The 21,467-nt window shown below is 40.5% G+C and overlaps 1 protein-coding gene across 1 annotated transcript in view; it reads left to right on the top strand.

The window, feature by feature from the left end:
* Nucleotides 1–5,191: 5,191 nt before the first annotated feature.
* LOC143282706 (DNA helicase B-like) overlaps nucleotides 5,192–21,467 on the top strand; it is a 31,969-nt gene continuing 15,693 nt past the window's right edge. The window contains exons 1-9 of the mRNA XM_076588411.1: nucleotides 5,192–5,406; nucleotides 8,075–8,336; nucleotides 8,806–8,915; nucleotides 11,574–11,743; nucleotides 16,340–16,743; nucleotides 17,890–18,036; nucleotides 19,085–20,073; nucleotides 20,587–20,671; nucleotides 21,071–21,438. Coding sequence (XP_076444526.1) covers nucleotides 5,196–5,406; nucleotides 8,075–8,336; nucleotides 8,806–8,915; nucleotides 11,574–11,743; nucleotides 16,340–16,743; nucleotides 17,890–18,036; nucleotides 19,085–20,073; nucleotides 20,587–20,671; nucleotides 21,071–21,438 — 2,746 coding nt within the window. The 5' untranslated portion in view covers nucleotides 5,192–5,195. The remainder of the gene's footprint in view (nucleotides 5,407–8,074; nucleotides 8,337–8,805; nucleotides 8,916–11,573; nucleotides 11,744–16,339; nucleotides 16,744–17,889; nucleotides 18,037–19,084; nucleotides 20,074–20,586; nucleotides 20,672–21,070; nucleotides 21,439–21,467) is intronic.

Raw genomic sequence — 21,467 nt, 5'->3', positions numbered from 1 at the left:
GTGTGTCAACACTGTCAAGCACAGTCTGTGACTGATCCTGGCAAGGCCAAAGCATGACAGCTATCTTCCAAACTCACTGCAGTCAGAAACATGATCTATACAATATCAACCAGATCAAGGTCAATGGTTGGACCAAACCACATCACTATACCATCAATTGGAAGCAACAATCAGATGCATGAATCCTCCCGCTAACACCCCCGGCGACGTGAAGCCAGACCCCTGGGGGCGTCAATGGTTTCAAGACAAACAAATCTTTTTCATTGTGTATATGGACTTGTTTGTATGAGCATTGATGAAAGGGGACAGCTACCTTGTCAGACCGTAGACTCTACATCCACATCCAGTGGGTAAGTCTGTCTCCCAGGACTGAGGAAGATGGCAGAGTATGTTTCAAGCAAGACATGTTCGTTAAGGTCTGGGTTCGATTCCACTAAACGGTTCGATTCCAACTCTTGCCCTTTCTCTCAAGTTTGACTGGAAAATCAAACTGAGCATCTGTAGTCATTCAGATGAAATGATGTCGTTGTCTGCGTAGCCATGTGTCGTAGAGTGCGTGCACAGCCGGTTTTGACTAGATCACGCCCCTTAGAGAGGCTACTGTGGCACCGTCTTCGGTGATCTCCTATTCTGGTAACGGTTTACAGTTGGCCGGGTTTTCTCTTGGGAGTTTTCCTTCTCTTGGAAGGACTGCCTGCCGAGGCTAACGGACTCCATCTGCCCGGGTTTGAAATCAGAGTTGTCCTTCTCCTAGACTATGTGGGTCCACGGCACCTTATTCCATATCATTTGGTGCAACCCCCAAAGGGAGGGCTCCCCCATCCGCCACCCAGGGGACGCGCCCCTACGCCGTGTAGTCCCAGCACGAGGAGATGAGATGATAAGCTGAGGCACGGTCCCGTGTGCAGCATGCACTTAATTGGCGCAGTGAAAAAGAAACCATGGCAACAAAAGTGGTGTCCTCTGGCATAATTCTGCAGAATAAATCAGCTCTGATAGGTACACACACACACACACACACACACACACATATATATATATATATATATATACATATATATATATATATATATATATATATATACTCAAATCCCTTCTAAGTGCATCAGGTCATGCTGCTGGTTAGGCATCTGCCAAGCAGACAGTGTGTTGTGTATATGGGACTGCCCAAACACAGTGACGTCTCCTTGAGAAACTGAAACTGAAACTGTCTCCCAATCAGCAAACTCTGTATCACCATGGAGGCTAACTTGACGGTGACTGGGTGGCAGCATGGGGTTAAAATGGATTATGATCATAATCATCGATAAGTCTGTGCGCTGAACGCCCCCACCCCCCTAAGCTAGAAACGTGTCAGCGTTCCTTTGTTAAAGGCACAAGCAGATGGAAGTAAGTCCAAACTATTGAGGTCTGCCTAGGCCATTTTCACTGCCACTGTCACAGACACTTGCGTGTACAAATAAAAGCTCTCTCTCTCTCTCTCTCTCTCTCTCTCTCTCTCACACACACACACCAGGCTCTCTCCAGAACACTCTCTCAGTCTCTCTTTCCATCTCTTCTATTACGTATGTGTGTATGGTGGAGGAAGGGCAACTGTGTACGTGCGTAAAGAGGGGGGTCACTCCAGAATCAATGCGTGGAAGATCATTCTGAAGTGCATGTATGGGAGTCTATCAGAAAAAAGAAAATAAATAAACCGCCAGCTATTCTCACTACCCTGGTTTGCTCCCTTGAAAAGACGAAAATCCGTATCTACAAATAACATACTTAAATACATCTCTCTCTCTCTCTCTCTCTCTCTCTCTCTCTCTCTCTCTCTCTCTCTCTCTCTCTCTCTCACGCACACACACGTACGCAAAATCGCGCGCGCGCGCGCACACACACACACACACACACACACACACACACACACACACACACACACACACACACATCATGGCACAACTGAATGATTTTGTTCAAGCGATGTTGTTGTTTTTTTTGCCCTGATGTGTGCACATTTTTTTTTCGCCTTCAACATTGTTGTCATTGGTGGTTTTTCCCAGACAGTGTGTGTGTGTGTGTGTGTGTGTGTGTGTGTGTGTGTGTGCCTCTTTCCACTGACCTTATAACTGAGGCCTACAAATTTTCTTGTGCCATGGTAATGGGGTGTGATAAGAAACTCTACTGGGGAGAGCTGGACAGTATAAGGTCTTTAGAGAAGCCCCCTCTCAGTCAAGTGTTTCAGCCCTTAACTCCTTGGGCCGGGCTGCACCCAGGCCATGACTCCTGGATGCCCTTGTTTTCTAGTTGCCGCCTTTTTTCAAGAGTTCGAACCCGTGCCTCCAGGGTGGTCGCCACTTCAGGACCGAGTCACCTTTAATGGCCACCGTACGCCTAGTTTGAGTACGGAAATCCAGCTGGAACTCTTTACTGCTGCTTCTGTCATTGCCTTGAGAGCCCGTGTCCTCTCTCTGCCAGAAATCAACAGCTGTTTCATGAGGCTGTAGGTAGATGCGCCCACACACCCTCTTGCACCAATCTCTATGGCGAGGACTTTGGCTTGGAAGCCAGATTCTCTCAGGTTGCTGGCTAGACTAGGATACTTCTCCGTCTTGTAGATGTGGGCTTCAAGTTCATCCATTCTGCTTTCGTATGGCACAGTGAGCTCAATCAGAATCGCTTGTTTCGTTGCCTTGGAGTGGAATACTATGTCAGGTCTCATGCCACTCTTGCTGATGATTCCCGGGTGTTTCTTCCCCTCTGGTACGTCAACTGTGTATTCACAATCTTCGGCACCATCAAACAGCCCACGTTTCCATGCTTTGAATGTTGCAGCTGTTCCTGGCCAAACTCTATTGCCATCTGCAGAGAGGAACTCTGCTGGGACTTCTGGTGGTGTGGATGCTCTTTGGACAGTGCCCACCATGTGTGCAACTTCTTTTAGCACTTAGTTGTGCCTCCATGTGTACCGTCCTTGGCTCAACGCCGCTTTGCATGCCGCAGCTGAGGACATGTTCCACTGATTGTTTGCCATGGCAGAGTGGGCACGCAGGGTCATCTGCTTTCCCCCATTTCACCAAGTTGGTATTCGAGGGAAGGAAGTCGTATACAGATCTTAGGATGAAGCTGATCCTCAGAAGGGCCATGCTCCACATGTTGCTCCAGCTGAGGCTCCTTTGGAGTGCATATTCCCATCAGTGTTGTCCACTGGCCCTGCTAGCCTAGCTGGACTGCCTTCTGGATTCTTTTATCAACCTCTCCCTTCTTGATCTCCTATACGATCATGTCTCTTTTTGCTTTCCCCCTTGCCTTGGACCACCATTCCATCTTTGTCGATCCCAGGCCCTGTCTATTGGTTTGAGTGTGTCCTATTATTTCCTTCGTCTTAAGACCTTCTTTCGCGGCTGCACTGACTGACTGCCTCTCTGAATTTCCATTTTCTGCCAGTCTTCAGCTTGGGTTGGTTGGATCTCACAAAACTGTCTCAGTCCTGAGTCTTCGAGCATGCTGAGAAGTCTCGCCTTCCCTACCCTTATTCTTCGACAACGGGGATTTCAGAGGTAGCCTCAGCTTTGCTTGGCGATAGTAGAGTGCCACGTCAGTGAGACCAGGTGGGACACCAAGCCACTTGCGTGTGTACTTGTTGATCTTTGCCTCAATCGACTCAACTGTGCTACAGCTGATATCATATAATTTTAAAATATATATATATATCAGGAGAGGCCACAGGAGCTTTGGTATCAACATAGACTGTAGGCACTACACTTTGTATTTGCCAGGAAGGCCACACTGGTCTATGATATGCAGGTCTTCTTCTGCTGTCTGCTTGATTTCCTTTCCTCTTTTTGTATCTTTCAGGGTCTCATCATACCGTCTTCCAAGGCTCTTGACTGGCTCATCTGGCACCGTTGGAATGGCGTGGATGGCTACATTTAATGTGACCGTTTCAGCTACCTTTCCTTTACGCAGTGAGAGGCTCCGTGATTTCCTTGGTTTGAAGTTCATCCTGGCTGAGGCAACTAGCTCGTTCAGCCACTTCAATATTTCACGTGTGCCATCCTCTTTTGTTGAAAGGACTGTTGTGTCATCCATGAAGGCTTTCACAGGAGGTAACTGGTATCCGTTACCGAGATTGACTCGATCCGTTCCCTTCACTGAGGCCTTCAAGATCACTTCCTTTGCCAGTACGAACAGCCTGGATTGGAGAAATTACACAGCCCATGGCTATGCCCACTTCCAGATTGACCCAATCTGTATTCCTTGGTGGTGAACCGCATCTCGAGACGGAGCCAGCTGGATCATCTCATAAGGAACTGACCCGTACGCATTTGCCAGATCCAGCCATACCACATCTAGGCACTTTTTCTCTGCCATTGCTCTTTGGACTGCATCCCAAATCATTGTGACATGTTCTAAACAACCCGGCAGGAACTCCTGGGATGCCGCAAAGTTTCTGGGCTGATCCAGGTACTCATTTTCTGTGAGGTATATTGTCAGTCTTGCAGCGATGACAGAGAAGCAGATTTTTCCTTAAAAACATTCAGGAGCGATATTGGTCTGAACTGGCTGATGGTACTTGAATTCTGCTCAGTCTTTCGGGATGTACACGCCATCAGCTATTATCCACTGGTCGCTATCTTCAGGTTCCTCCATGCTGATTTTATCACTCTGTAGAGCTACTCAAGGACTTTAGGACATTTCTTGTACAGCAGGTACGGTATTCCTTTTGGCCCTGGTGATGATTTGGCCCTTATTTTCTTGACCACTTTCTGTACTTTTTAAAATTTTTTATCAAGGCCTGACTAAACGCGTTGGGTTACGCTGCTGGTCAGGCATCTGCTTGGCAGATATGGTGTAGCGTATATGGTTTTGTCCGAACGCAGTGACGCCTCCTTGAGCTACTGAAACTGAAACTGAAACTGGTGGTTTATCGCAGAACTGCCATGGTGATGGGGTGTATCATTCTGAGCGAGACAGAATCGACTCTCTCCCTGCACCTGCTTTCCCCCTCTTTGGCCTTTGGCTTCTGGCTGTGACAGAGAGCTTGTACCTATGATCGTCACTTGACATTGATTTTTGTGCACACAGAACTAATTGCTGTGTATATAATCACAACTGTGCTCATGAAGTGGAACACCAAACACTTTTGTCACTTGTGACCCGGAAGGGTATTTTCCAACTTGTGGATGAAAAGTTCCTGGCGGCAAGTGTTAATGGAAAAAATGTCCCAGGGAAACCTAAGGAAAAAGGAGTGTAAAACAGTGAGGGGTTATGTCGTCGAAGTGCCATTTAACAAACGAGATAGCAGTGATGAGGAAGATGACGACGACGAAGATGACAGTTGGCTTGATTATTCTCAGATGAGGCAAGCATTCAGTCAGGGAACGTTTGTGAGACAGTACAAAAAACCACGATATTGTAGAGGTTGGTCCTGTTTGTTCTCTTACTCTCTCTTTATTAAAAACAAACAACATTTCATTCATGTGATGACGTAACTCCCATACTGTCATCCTGAGCTCCCCATACACAATACAGCATGGGTGTAACTCGTTCACTCTTCCGTATTCGATTGCCATCACTTCTTCCTCGCCACAACCAGTGCACACAGTAGCATTCATTCATTTGTGAAATTCAATCCAAACAATATTCTTTACATATTAATTTTAATGGTGTCGCACAAAACAACATAAGTTTTTTGGGGAAGATTTAGCCAATAGACAGTTATTTGCTTTTTTGATAAAGTCGTCGTCTTCTTTTTTGCATTAAGAATTTTTGTATACTGTGTGAACATTTTTTTTTTAAACGAGTTTTGAAGCTTCTTTGTTATTAATAATAACATATATTCTTGGGTCATAATTAGAAATGACAGTTTCAGTTTCAGTAGCTCAAGGAGGCGTCACTGCGTTCGGACAAATCCATATACGCTACACCACATCTTCCAAACAGATGCCTGACTAGCAGCGTAACCCAACGCGCTTAGTCAGGCCTTGAGAAGAAAAAAAAAAAAATAAAAGTTTCAGTTTCAGTAGCTCAAGGAGGCGTCACTGTAAAAATACATAAGGGGTGATCAAATAATAGATAAATACATAAAAAATAACTACTACCACTACTAATAATATGTATAAGGTGCAAAAACTTGATGAAGTCAACTATAAGCTATAAGCGTACATAAATAAATAAATAAATGAATATAATATAAAACAAAAGTAGTAGTAGTAATAATAATAATAATAAAGAAATTAAAAAAAAAAAAAAAAAAAGAGACAACCATGATGATAAATAAGCAAATAAATGTAAAACACATAAATTGATAAATAAGCAAATAAATGTAAAAATGTAGAAATGACAAATAAAAGATAACTCCTCTGTCTCCAGGAGGATGCTGGTGATACACTGGTGAAGCAAACAACCAGTGTATGTTGTTAGTGATAAGCACACGGGAAAGTAAAGTATGGATTAGCAGTGGCCAAAGTACCCCCCCCCCCCCCCCCCCCCCAAAAGAAGATATCAGCACTCATCTTCTCTCCCCCTCCTTTGCACTCCTCTCCCCCACCAGTGAGCTATGTCATAATACTAATGTAGATCTACAGCACACACAGAAAATGTATCATGAAATAAAAAGAGGGTACATGGAGAGAGAGAGAGAGAGAAAGATGAGAATTTTTTTAATGTAAAATTGAGAGGAGTGGGGTGGGGCGGGGGATTATTGTATTGTATTTATCTTTTTTGTCACAACAGATTTCTTTGAGTGAAATTCGGGCTGCTCTCCTCAGGGAGAGCGCATTGCTACACTGGGAGTGCCACCCATTTTTTGTATTTTTTCCTTCCTGCAGTTTGTTTTCCTATGGAAGTGGATTTTTCTACGGAATTTTGCCAGGGACAACCCTTTTTGTTGCCGAATGTTCTTTTACATGCATATGAAAAATGTAGAACTTTCAAACATAGTAAATAATGCCTGCTGCAGTGTCTTCTGTACAAACTGGTCACTAGCTCCATCTTGGAACCCCAGCTTCTGAGGTCTATCAGAGTGAAAATACTTTTTTTGTTCGGAAAGTGAAACAACAGAACAGCAAAAACAGCACACCCTTGTCTTCCCCCCACCCATTCCACATTCCCCCCCCCCCCTGCCCCCCCACCCCCCCACCTCCAACCCCCCAAAAGGAATTTAAATGAAATATAATCATAAGATAAAAGATAATTAAAAAATGTGACTTTTTCATGTTAACTTGTATACTGACCATCACAATGACTCAATAAGATATTGAATGTGTTTGCAATTTTACGTGCTGCGTTTGACCTTGATCACTCGTTTTTTGTGACATTCCAGTATTTGAAATTCATCCAGACCTGACTGATTGTTAATAATACAGATTTAATGATTTGCATTTGTTTCCTTAAAAAGAACAGGCTTATAGTTGTAATTACTACAGCCATAAATGACAATGTACACTGGACATGCTTAGATTTTGAGACTTCAACTTAAGTTATGTGTAAACGCATCTTTCGTGAAGTTGAACATTCTCATATTGATAATGTTTTTTTTTATTTTAAGGTGTCGGTTATAGTAATCTGTAATTGTTTATTATGTGAATGGGGTAAAAAAAAACAACAACCAAAAAACAAAGTACACACACACACACACACACACACACACACACACACACACACACACACACACACACACACACACACACACACACACACATGTATGTGTGTGTGTATGTGTGTGTGTCTGAGAGAGAGAGAGAGAGAGAGAGAGAGAGAGACAAGTCTGTTCTTGAAATAGAATTTCTAAGGTGTATGATAACATACACTGCTATTTTATTACCAGAAAACTGGACAGTTATGACATGGAAAGTATAGTGAAGGAGATCTATTTCTTGTCTCTGTAGATTTTTTTCTCCAAGGGTGGGTGGTTTGCTGGTTTGTTTGTGTTCGGGGTTGTTAAGCTATTTTCCCTTAAAAGCTGGATGTGAAAAATGAAGAAAAAAAAGAAGAAAATAAAAAGCAGTTGTGTTTAAACCACTACCCTTGTAAAATAATAAGTTTGTGTAGTTTGGTTTCATATGGTATTGGTGTGTTCACTGTTCAGTGAAGCTGGGAGATCTGGATGACCCGAAGCAGAGCCATACTTGCTTTGGTCGATTCGTCCTGCTGGACCCTTGGTGGGAGGTGAGTGTGACGCTTGACGCCAATAACCGCATGGAGGGTCTGCCAGAGTACAGAGTGCGACAGGATGAAGATGGCATCAGGAGACACAATCTGGTGCCCTTCCTTCTCAACATGGCTGTGAAACGATGTCCTGGTCTTGAAGATACTGACGAGCTCATGGACAAGTTGGAGCAATTCATCAGGTACAATTTTGTTTTGGTGGTAAAACATACTCTTTGCTTTGTGCAAATATTTTATGATACATGTAGATTTGGACTTTGTTGAGTCCTAGAGTAGCAACTTAGCAAAAAATGCTGCCATATTGCATCTTTCAGAATTTTAAAAAAATAATTATACTAAACTTTTAAGCTTAGTAAAGTACCTTTGATTGAGTGAAAGCTAATGCTGTAGTACCTTTTTTTCCCCTTTTTTGCAAATGATCACAGCTGTATTGATATATTAGTTACCAGTAAGTAAGGCTTGTGTCATAATGTGCATGTGTCTATAAGTTAGTCACACCATATTTCTGGGTGTTGTTTTCGCTGAAAAAAAAGAAATGTGTGTTTGGAGGATTTTCTTTATTGTGATTTTTAAAAAGTAAAGCAAAAAAAATGTTTTGTGTGTGTTATTTATTATATTTCATAGATATATGGATCCTCTGGCACTTAACAGAAGTCAGAGCAAGAGGAAGTTGAGCTTTGAGGACGTTGAACCATTTCTGTACCGCTTCACTCAGGCCTACCCAGACCATAGAGACATGATCATGAAAGTCAGATACCAGGGTGAGTCTTCAGCCTCTTATTGTCTCAGTTCATTTCTTTATTCTTGATGAAATTATAAGAACATGAAAACATTGTTCTGAAGAGTTCTTGGTGTAATATTCATAGAATTGTATGTGATATACTTAGTTGATATTTTGACATTTCATTTTCCGTGTGATAATAAAACAAAACAAAAACCCCAACAAACTTAATAAAACGATGAACAAGGTTTGTTTTCTGTAGTTAGAAATCAGCCACTTGACCTACTCAGTACTATATAAGACATCGGTTAACGTCCCACACAAAGTGTTGCCATGGTGCCTATAAGACATCCACTGACCTGCTGCACCTGTTTTGAATTTTCCTTTATTGGAGTTTGGTACAGTGAACATAAACTCTGAATGGTTAGTTTAATGTGTCTGGATTATAAACATACTATTTAAGTGAGCATTCGTCAGGTGCTTTCTTCTCCGTAATAATTTTCTAAGTGGACCGCTTGGAGCGCGCTTGTAAAGAGCTATGCAAATGATGATGGATGAGTAGAATGATGAGAGATGGATCTGTCCCGTCTTACGATTTGTTTGAACTCAAAAGATGATGCTAACAACAGTGACAAAACTGACAGCAGCAGTCAACACTTTCCTCAGTCCATCTGTCCAGTCAGACATCATTTCTTAGCAAGTGACCATGACTGACAGTGAAGGCGCAGTACTTTCAGGTAATTTGAGAAGAGGGGGAGGAGAGACAGAGGAGTGGTGTCAGACAAGAAGTCAGCCAGACAGAGGAGGGGTAGGGGGTGTGGCCCCGACCTGTCAGTGAACTATCTTTTCACAGTGATCAGTTGCCAGGAAGGGCAACGGCCAATAATCCATGATTTTCATGAAACCCAAGGTTGATAGACAGGATTCACAGGTTCTTGGGGGGGTGGGGGGTTGGGCTTTTTTTTTTTTTTTTTACTTTTCAGGCTTTTTGTCACTGATCAGTTGAGTGATTTCTTTATGGAGGAGGCAGACCAGATGCTCAGCAGGCACTTCATCAGATCAGTTGCAAGTTAGAGGAAGGGAATATCATCAGAGTGCTTTCTCCTCTAAAGGGGGACGCTCTTAGGTGTAAAGAGAAGCTTGACGACTCACTGTATGAGAATATTTTAGATTTCTTATCTTGACCGAACCCATGTATGTCATTACTGAGGCAGTTAATGAGTTACATGTATTCACTTGTATTTTCTGTGACTACAAGTGTTGTAGTTGTTATCGTAAACTTAAGCCTTTTTTCTTTTACAGGAATAATCGGGACAGTAAGCATGCTATTTTCAGCTGTATTTTGTTTTCTTTCTTGGTGTCATTCTGTGGAGGTGGAAATAGTTGGGGGGGGTTTAATGCATGAAACTATTATCTTCCCATTAAAGTGTCTGAAGATAATATGGATTCAAAATAATTGGGGGGGAAACCTCTGATTTCATATCTATAGTTTTTATGCTAGATTTAAAAAAAAAATTAATTACTCCTGAATCTCAAAATTTCTTGGCAAGGAGATAGCACTTTTACAAAATTCTCTGGCACTGAACAGGCTTAAGTCAGACAGAAAAACAGCTGGATTAGTGAGTTTAAAAAGGAAACAAAAAATGTTAGGAGACAGAAGAGACAAGAAAGAATGTACAAAAAACCCCACAAACAAACAGACAAGGAAATTACATGTGATGTACAGAATTTTCAGGAGACTGGGAAAGCACATTTTTCAAGAGCACAGAAGGTGATGGTGTATTTTGTTGGTTGCAGATTGTCACTGACAGGAATATGCAGTACTTTGTGATGGATACTGGATACTGATGGAGAGAGTAATGTGTTTTTGTTGAAATTATCAAAGCATGGTCTTTTTTGTTGTTGTTGTTTAGCAAATTCCAAAAATTGCAGATTTTTTTATTTTTTTTAATTTTTTTTTACAGCACAGAAGACAGGGTTGACGTGACTTGCAACAGTACACATCATGGTAGCTCATTGTGTTGTCAAGAATGTTGTGGAAAGGAACAGAGCTGGAAAGACTGATACATGTTTGAGTTTTACTGAAGCATAAGGTACTGGAGTGTGTGTGGTTTTTTGTTGTTGTTGGTTTTTCGACAGATGCCTTAGAGCAATATTATGATTTTTGGTGCAAATCTTGGGGGGGGGGTGTGTGTGTGTTCGTTCGTTCGTTTGTTCGTTCGTTCTTTAGTTTAATGTCTCTTCACTGTAAGTGATATTAGAAGAGGGTAGGAAAAAAATTGAGTGGGAGGAGGGGGCGGCGGGGGTGGGTGTGTGTGTGTGTGGGGGGGGGGTAATTACTGTGCACGCATGCGAGTAAGTGAAAGTGTGTGTGTTTGTGTTACGTATAGAAAATGATTTATTTAAGTTTTGTTAAAAAAAAAAAAAAAAAAAAACCCATAACAATATAACATATTTCTAATGAAAAACTAACAACTATAACAGCGAACCAGCTGGACTATTTAACAAGGAGTTGAAAAAGTCATACATTAGCAATGGACTGCTGAAGATCGTCAACACTGAAGATGATTTCAGTTCAGGGATTTGAGACTGCAACATATCGCAAGTTGGTATATGATCGGCTGTTATGTGAGCACCACAGATGCGTATATGTGTATGTGTGTGTATGTGTGTGTGTGTGTGTGTGTGTGTGTTGCAGAGACGGTGCAGGCTGTGCTGAGGGGCCTGAGGTACCCCCGCCTGCTGCAGTTCCTGTGTCGTCTCTTCCCCCTCACTTTCCTCACAAGTCTGCTCAGCCCCCGGGAGAAGACCCTGGGTGACCTGGACTCTGCTGCCGAAAAGGAACCTTGGCTCTTTGGTTTCAGAGCAGTGAGTCGTTTGCTTTGTTGATGTTGTGTGTGTGTGTGTGTGTGTGTGTGTTTGTGATATTTTGACAAGAACATGGTGAATTTTGAGTCATTTGACCTACATGTGGCTGAAAGATAAAGATAGCTGTTGTCTTTGTAAATAAGAGTATGAAGAAATTAGTTACAGACAAAGGAGAAGAAATCCATGAACATAATGTAATATTAAAGGAGGTTCACGATTTCTATAAACATTTATATAAAAAGAGACTTATTCAAACATGTGAAATAGCAGATATTGTTAAGGAAATGCCTAAACTTAGTAATATAGAAATAGAAAACCTTGAGGGTGAAATTACTTATGAAGAAGCTACCCAGGCACTTAAACGCATGCAGAACAATAAGAGTCCAGGTACTGACGGCTTTTCTGCCGAATTTTTTAAATTCTTTTGGAAGGATCTTGGATACTTAATTGTCAGGTCACTAAATGAAGGTTTGAAGAAAGGTGAACTGTCACAAACACAGAAAGAAGGCATAATAATTTGTATACCAAAGGGTGACAAACCAAGAGAATTTATTAAGAACTGGAGACCGATATCTTTATTAAATGTTGTTTATAAAATTGGATCTTATTGCTTAGCAAATAGAGTTAAGTCTGTGCTGTCCTCTTTAATTAGTGATGACCAAACAGGATTTATGTCTAACAGATTTATTGGTGACAATATTAGATTAATATATGATATGATTCATTATTTAAATTCAAAGCAGTTGCCTGGTTTATTGATTTGTATAGATTTTGAAAAAGCGTTTGATACTGTTGACTTCGCTTTCATGATGAAAGTGTTAAAAGCATTTGGATTTGGTCCAGTCTTCTGTAGATGGATAAGTACCTTTTATCAAAATATTAAATCAGCAGTAGTAGTAAACGGAACGGCGTCTTCTTGGTTTCCAGTAGAGAGAGGATGTCGTCAAGGTGATCCCATTTCACCCTACTTATTTCTTCTATGTGTTGAAATCCTTGGCATAATGATAAGAGAAAATAAACTGATTAAAGGTATTAATATTAATAATACAGATCATAAAATTGCACAGTTTGCAGATGACACCCAACTGATGACCAAAGGAGATAGAATATCGTTTGAGGAGATCATAAGGACAACTGACTCGTTTAGTAGTTTTTCAGGATTATATATGAATGCAGGTAAAACTCAAGCAATATGGCTGGGTAGCAGAAAACAATGTCAAATTAGATATCTACCTCATTTAAAAATGGTATGGAACCCACCAAAATTTAAAATCTTAGGAGTGTGGTTTACTGTTGATTTAGAAGAATGTGAGGAATTAAACTATAAAGACAAAATGTCTGAAATTAGAATGTTATTTAGAATATGGATAAAAAGACCGATTACCCCTTTAGGAAGGATAGCTGTTCTCAAGTCACTGATTTTATCAAAAATAACCCAGTTATGGATGTTTCTACCAAATCCACCTGATGAATATATTGATGAGCTGCAGAAGGCATGTTTCAAGTTTATTTGGAACAAAAAACAGGATCGAATAAGTAGAAAAACAGTAATTAAAAGTACAATATTAGGAGGATTAGGAATGTTTGACATCAAACAATTTATTAAAGGTCTTAAACTGAGCTGGATACGTAAATTAAAGTTTTCAAACCATAAATGGACAATAATAATAAAAGAAAGCAATCCAGTTATCAAAGATATTGATAGATATGGACCCTGTCTACCAACACCTAATGATAAGAATAAGTTCTGGATCCATGTTTTCCAAGCCTACAAAGAATTTTGTCAGAAGGTCCCACTATTAAGTAGTAAAGAAGTTTTAGCAGAACCAATCTTTCTGAACCAAAATATTAAAATTGGAAGTAAGATTTTATCATACAGAAATTGGATGGAAAAGGGGGTCTGGAATATTTCTCATCTAGTGCACGGGGACAGTAGTTTCCTTTCCTATGAAGATTTTAGTCAAAAGCATGGAAATATAACAAATTTCCTTACTTTAAATGGTTGCATAAGGTCAGTTAGAAATTATATAAAAAACCTAAACATTAAAATTGATAATAACACTGCTTTGCAGATGAGAAAATCATTACAAATGATATATTCAGTGAAAAAAGGAACAAAAGTTTATTATGATACTCTAGTTAAAAACAATATGACCCCTAAATGCTGTAAGAAATGGAACGATTTGTTGCAACTGAACATTAATTGGAAACAGACATTTCACAAAATACACAAAATAAGTGATGTTAACTTAAAATGGTTTCAAATAAGATTAGTTCATAGGATTATTGCAACAAACAAATCACTGAAACAGATGAATATCTCTCATAATGATAAATGTAGCTTCTGTGGATCACATCCAGAAACCATTGAACACCTTTTTTGGAGATGTGAGATTGTGCAGAGATTTTGGACTGCTTTCCAAACTGATATTAATAACAAATGCAATAATGTATACAATGCCCAATTATGTGAAGAATTAGTTTTATTTGGAAATTCACACACATTTGCTACAGATGACATTTTAGATTTTATTATTCTACTTGCCAAAAACTTTCTGTACAAATGCAAATTCAATAAACAACCACCACAACTCAATGCATTTAAAACACAGCTCAGATACAGATACAAAATCGAAGAACATGCATCTTATATACTAATGAACCATCATGCTTTCCGTACAAAGTGGAACAGTTACCTTCCAATTATGGAAACTGTTACTTAATCATAATTTCACATGTTCCATAGTTATCATTCTATATAACAGTCCTTACTTTGTACTAATATGTCTTTATTTATTTCTCAATATGTATTATTTGTTTGGTTTTTTTTAACTTTTATAGTTCCTGTTGTCTTTACAATGTGACCAATCACAAGTGTTCTTTTCCAATAATGCAGAAGTGGTATACTCATGATCATTATTATTATAATGTCACCACTCGCTTTCGCCTTACCCTAGATACCATTACTATAATAGTTGATACATTTGATGCTGTTGCTATGTCACAACTGGTCTAGGCTATTTACTATTGATGTCATCTTAAATCACCATGATTACTACAATCATTAAGATGTAAGTATTGATTGATTGAATGATTGGACAAATCTTCCTTTCTTCTTTTTATTTTTTTATTTATTTTTATTTATTTTTTATTTTTTTTATTTTCTTTTGTTTTTTTGTTTTTGTGTGTGTGTGTGTTTGTTTATTTGCTTGTTGTTGTTGTTATTGCTGTTGATGTTGTTGTTACAGATTTGTTTTGCCTTGCTATAGCCTGTTTTGTTTTATTTTGTCTTATCTATCTCTCTGTAGTGGAAGATGCTACTGTTCGTTGTATACGGTTTGGTTCATACTATTCTCTGTATTGTATACATGTTTTTGGAAAATTTAAAAAAAAGTTAAAAAAAAAAAAAAAAGATAGCTGTTGTGGCCAAATCAGTTTCTCTTTCCCCAGTCTCCCTTCTCATTCATGTTCTGAAAGAGTGCTGATCAGTTTTTCACATCTCCGAAATCATTTGAAATTTGTCAGTGTTTGCCTGGAAAAGAACAAAACGGGGATGGTATATTGCATTTTTTGTTGTTGTAATGAACACTTTCGTAATGCATGAGAAAACGTGACATGAGTTCTGTATTTGGCAGTGTGGCAGGAAGCAGACCATTCACATTGTTTGCTCTAAACATGTTGATGAAGATGACAACTGGACTACTGTTGTTGGTTTTTTTTGTTTTTTCAGTATTTCAGCAAAGTGACAATGATGAATGCAAATGGAACAAGAGAGGCAAGGCCTTCAAGACTCACTTGTGATACACTTAAAAAAAAAAAAATCCAAGCTTTTTATGTATTGAGTATAATTTCAAAATGTAATGTTTAAGATGAGAAAGATCAGTTTAAAGCAAATTAAGTCCCCTAGCATTAATTATAGAGTAATTTCCCTTCTTTACTATATTCACCAAAACGTTTGCAAAATAAATAAAACTTCCATGCTTAGCAAAAGAAGTTCCTGTTTGCACAAAAAATGATAATAATGACTGCTCTTGTTGTTGGGTCAGAATATCAGATCAAAGTGCCAAGTTTAGAGAATACAAAAATATAAATATAACAGTAAATGCAGTTTGCATATAATTAGGCTTCATTTTTTTATTTTTTTGTGCCCATCCCAGAGGTGCTATATTATTTTAAACAAGATGACTGGAAAGAACTGAATTTTTCCTATTTTTATGCCTAATTTGGTGTCAAGTGACAAAGTATTTGCAGAGAAAATGTCAGTGTTAAAGTTTACCACAGACACACACACACACACACACACACACACAGACAACCGAACACCGGGTTAAAACATAGACTCACTTTGTTTACACAAGTGAGTCACAAAAGATTGAAAAGTCACAATTATGGATAGCTTTTGGTATCATCTCTATAGCTTGAGTTAGAAATGTACTTACTGATAAAATGTACATGCACTGAAATGCAGCTTCTATATTGATTTGACTGAATACTTAAGTGAAGAAATGTTATTTCTAGTCATTATTAATTTCTGTTGTCAGTGGTTTTACTGATTGACATTTCCTTGATGGACGTATCTTTGATGACTGGTTGCAGATCATGGTCTCTCAGTTCAAAGTTTTCGGGGTGGAGGCCAACTGCAAGGCCTTTGAAGCCTGTGGCCTGATGAAGGAGATCCCCCGAGTTCAGAGAGACGCGCTGTACATCTACGAGGTGCTGAAGATGGATGCGGTATGTGAGGGGCACACTTACATCTCCTTCAAGGAACTCCACCAGCATCGACACTGGGCGCAGCTGAGACACACCGTGGATGACTGGGCCCCTGCCCTTGCCTTCCTCGCCAACAACGCCGTCACCAAGGAGGAGCGGTTCAATTCCCAGAGGAACATTTTCCTGTACCATAACTGGAAAGCGGAAGTGGACATCGCCTCTGGCATGCAGGCTGTTTTGTCCCGTGCCATTGAGGCCAAGGAACCGGCATGGGTGGTGGATTTTGCAAGGTGTGTGTGATGTGGTTTTGTAGATTTGGAAGGAGTTTTCTGAATTCTTATTGAAATTGTTTGAACTTTTAAGTGAGAAAAAAAAGGTTTTGGCTTACTGTTTCAGATCATGCATACGGGACTCTCATCTATTTTGAGCAGTCTTTTTTCTTTATTAGCACCAGTACATGGCTGTGTAAGTGAATTAGTCTGTGTGCAGTCATACCTAATGAAGAAAACTGATTATATGTACATTTTTTTCTTTCTCCTTTTTTTTTTTCAGCGTAACTACTAAGTCTGTGTGCATTCTGAATGTTTTCTGGAACATAGTTATAATTACATCTGAACATTTTTACTTGTCAATATATTTTTTTCAGATTTCTTGTTAAGTACTAACAGTTGCAGTAGGCATAGATGAATGGTAACACACACGTGCCTGTTTCTCAATCACAGATAAGAAAGAAAGAAAGAAAGAACCTCTAGAGAGTGGCAGGCAAATGGCTTTTCAGTAACCAGCCCTTGAAAGTTAGCAAGGACTAGATATACCCACTTGTTCGATTCTCTGGGATAAATTAACTTTCTGGCAGACAAGTGGAAATGCGGTCTTCATTTGTCCTTTGGGCAAATACTTTTTGACTGTGATTGGAAGGGGGAAGCAGTCAGCTTAGTGCTTGCCAGTCTGGCTTCCCTACTCCTCTTTTTACTGTGACAGGTTTTAATAAGTACATCTTATGTATTGGACATGTTCAGTGGTTTTCCTGTGATATATATACTGGACATAATTATAATGAATTTTGTCTGGTATGGACACCTTATTTAATCATCTTTTTAACTATACCAGTATCTGATGAAAGTGTTTTCACCTTGACCTTGTTGCAGTAAATCCACTTCTGGTGCTCATGTTCTTTTAGATTCAGTGAGAGATTTACTGAAATGGGGGGCATGGGGGTAAGAAATTTGGGGAGACAAGTAGAGTTGTTGTTTTTCTGTGGGTTTTGTTGTGTGTGTGTGTGTGTGTGTGTGTTGTTTTGTTGTTGTTGTTTTTTAATCTAGTCAGCCACAGGGCAGTTAAGAAATATCTAGGAATTTCTAGCCCCACCAGCCTGGTGGTTTTTTTTTTTTTTTTTTTTTTTTTTTTTTTTTTTTTTTTTTTACCCCATGTGACAGCCCTGACCTGAGTCGTCTGCGAGGGGACGAGGACCAGTGGACGGCGGCACAGAAATTGGTGGGCAGTCCGATCTGCATCCTTTCAGGCAAAGGGGGCTGCGGCAAAACCACCGTGGTCACACAGATGATTCAGCACGTCTGTCGGCAGTATGTGGGGTTGTCTTTCCTTTTTTTTTTCTTCTTTGTTTGTGTTTGTTTTGTTTTGGGTTGGGTTTTTTTTCCCCCCATTGTCTGTTGTGTCTCAGTGACATTACTCCTGTGTCGCTTATTTCGAGTCTTCCATACACAGCCACAGGATTCATCTTTCACAGTCCCAGCATTGGCAGTCCCCATAGGCCCAAGGAACTATCAATGTTAGGTCTGCCCTCCTGTCAGCCTACTTACCTTCCCAACGCTTCTATCCTGTTTTAGGTTGAATGGTTTTAGTCTGTGTGTGTTTTTTAAGGGTGTGTTGTGTACATCAGCCACATTCGGTTTCTTTACACATGGACTTCGGGGCTGCTGTCTCTCAGACTTTGGATATTGTTTGCGTGGGTTCTGGTTTGGTTTGTGTTTGACTGACATGCGATTGTATAAAACTTCAAGAGGTTTGAAAATGCTATACAAATGTTCTGTTGTTGTTATTATTATTATTGGTTTTAAGACAGGTTGAACATAACACGTGTGATCATGAGTGGGCGGAGAATGGGGTTATACACAGCATGAAAAGACAGTAATTGATAAAATTGTTAATCACAGCGGACTTTGTGATTGTAGTGAATAGGGCACACTTTACAGTGAATAGCTCATTTTGCTGATAATACGATTCTACAGATATATTGTCAGGCTGCTTAGTTAACCAGTGATACAATTTTACTGACAAGTGTGCATATGTATTCAAGGACTTTTTATTATTTTTTATGTGAAATGGCAACCAGTCACCGATTGAAGGATTCAGGTTGTTTTGTCATAAAGATCCAGAAGTTAAACATAGAGCTACTAATCTGTAGAATCATTTGATAAAATAATTACACATGGGTTACTGGGCCAGTTGTCCTAGTTGTCGTAACCTGAAGAAAATGTCATTTCCTAGAATTAAGATAAAGGGAGAAAATAACGAATGAAAGGAGTAAATAATGAATGGTATCCTGGTGCAGTTTTAAAATGTTGATTGTGGTCAGTTAGTTCAGCTAAGCAATCAGTGAATCTGTTGCAGAACACCAGTGACTGAAAAGCGAGTTCCAGGGAACAAGGATGATACTTTGGCCAACGCTCAAGTGCGTGAGGTTGGTGGAGCCGATAGTGAGAGGGACAGACCTTGCAATGCTCTACCTGCTTCACCCCAAGTCACACCGGAACAGCTCACAGACATGGTCCACACAGCCGCACAAGCACTGAAAGAGAGCCAGGCTCAGGAAACCGGACGGAATTCCAGCCAAGAAAGGATAAAAAGGAACCAGATTCAAATCGACCTCACCACAGACCTGATCAAATACCTGGGCACCACGGGCAACACGGCGTTGTCCAAAACACCCATCGGACGGAAGATTTTGTTGGTGGCTCCCACAGGAAAATCGGCCAAGCTGCTTGGCCACAAAGCTAAAATGGAATCATGCACCTTGCATCGTGTCATCTACAGTTACCGTGCCTTTGTCAAAGAGCAGGAGAAGAAACGCATCGAAGAAGAGAGAAGCAGGGAGGGAGATGGCGAGAGTGAGATTGGTATCCAAGGCAACAAGAACGGTCCAGGTGGCAACAACAAAGGGAAAGTATCACAACCTCAGGACACATCGGAACAGAAGACAAAAGCAGAGATTAACAGCTCGGAAGAGGAAGACACAGCAGCAACATGGAAGTACGCTGGCACTGAGGTGCTGATAGTGGACGAAGGCAGTCTGGTGTCCCTGCGCACCTTTGCCACCCTGCTGAACATTCTGATCGAAAACACGCCCTTGTGGAAGGTGGTTCTGCTGGGCGACGTGCGACAGCTGCCCTCCATTGAACCCGGCAACTTCCTGGTGGACATGTTCAACACGTTCAAAGGCCGAGGGCTGAGTGTGGAGCTGCTGACAAATCACCGCTCCGAGTCAGAGCTGATTGTGAGCAACGCCACCAGGATCTCAAACCGTCAGCTGCCAGTGATTGACCCTTGTCGACATTTCCACTTCTTGGCCGTCGATGGTTCTGAAGACAGTCCTGATCCGGGTATGATGGTTGTGTGCATGTACGTGTGTTAGAAGAGAATTTAGAGTGTCGTTTGGTTCAAAGTGGTGGTCAGAATTTCATATTTTTAATTACTTTCCAGTTTTGATTTAAAGTAGGTTGTAGTTTTTTCAGGCCCTACATTTGAAAGGCACTGAAGTAGAATCGGTTACACTTCTTCTTCTTTTTGGTCTACATATGTGCTGTTCTATGGCTACAAGCAAATGTTACATGCGGTTTCAAGTAATTTTGGTTTGATCTGGATTTTTGGAGGCTGTAGAAGTGCTAGGCAGATCCTTGGGTAGACATGTCTTGTGTGTGCTAAATCAGAACAGGCACCACTGACTGCAGCAGTGCAGGGGCTCCTCTGGTGAGTGGCCTGATGGCAACATGACACTTGAGAGTTGTTATGGTATGCTGGCACTGAGACTGATTTGGGTATAATGCTGTAAGGTGGGACAGCAGAAAAAGGAAAGAAAAGAAATGAAAGGGTTGGCATTGTGTTTGTGACTTCAGAAAGAGACGCTGCTATCAGGGATGTGTTGGTTAGCCGACCAGAACTGCAGTCACACGAAACTTCCCAGATTGTGGCCTTCCGAAGGTACTGTGGTTTGTGTTTGTGTAATTATATCACTTGTGTGTGTTAATTAATCTAGAAACAGTTCAGTGAATGTAGGTGTTGTTTGTTTGCCATCCTTTTCCTTGTAGATGCTACACAACCAGAAAGTCACATGTGTGTAGCTTGGATTTGTTTTGAGAATATGGTTGTCACTGTACAAGATATTTTGAAAAATCAAAGACTGACATAGCCTGCATTTGTGTTGTGGGAAATTCAGAAGTTTGTAGATTGTGCTATGCAAGACTCAGTAGTGCATTATAAGAAAAAATATAAATAGATTAACCAAGTCTGTGCATGTTGTATAGTTTGATATTTGTGGAGGGTTTGTTTGTTTTTGTTTTATTGTTTTTGTTTGTTTATTTTTTGTTGTTGTTTTGGCAGAGCTCACTGTGACGCCATCAACGAACTCTGCTGCAAGCACTACAACGATCATAGAACGAGAGAGTCAAAGGGTAACAAATGCCACTACGACTTTCGTGTGGGAGACAAAATCTGCTTCCGTAAGAACGGGCAGGTTCTGAACCATGGCAAGATCCTGCGGGGCTACTTGCAGAACCACCCTGGCATCCTGGAGGCCTTTGGCATCACCTCTGCCCAGGGCAAGAACGGGAAGAAGAAAAGTGAGAAGGTTGATGTCACCACTGCTGCTCAGCAGATCTTGGACGGCTATGGAAACGGAAATCATGGCAATTTGCATCCACAGCGAAACAGCAACAGTAGTGGCAGCACCAGCTCTGTACCAGCATCGGGTAAGTTCAGGGGAAATGGTGGTATCCAG

Source organism: Babylonia areolata, chromosome 6 (assembly GCF_041734735.1).
Source record: "Babylonia areolata isolate BAREFJ2019XMU chromosome 6, ASM4173473v1, whole genome shotgun sequence".
NCBI lineage: Eukaryota > Metazoa > Mollusca > Gastropoda > Neogastropoda > Buccinidae > Babylonia > Babylonia areolata.
The sequence above is the reverse complement of the archived record's forward strand: the minus strand, read 5'-3'. Positions and strand labels throughout refer to the sequence as shown.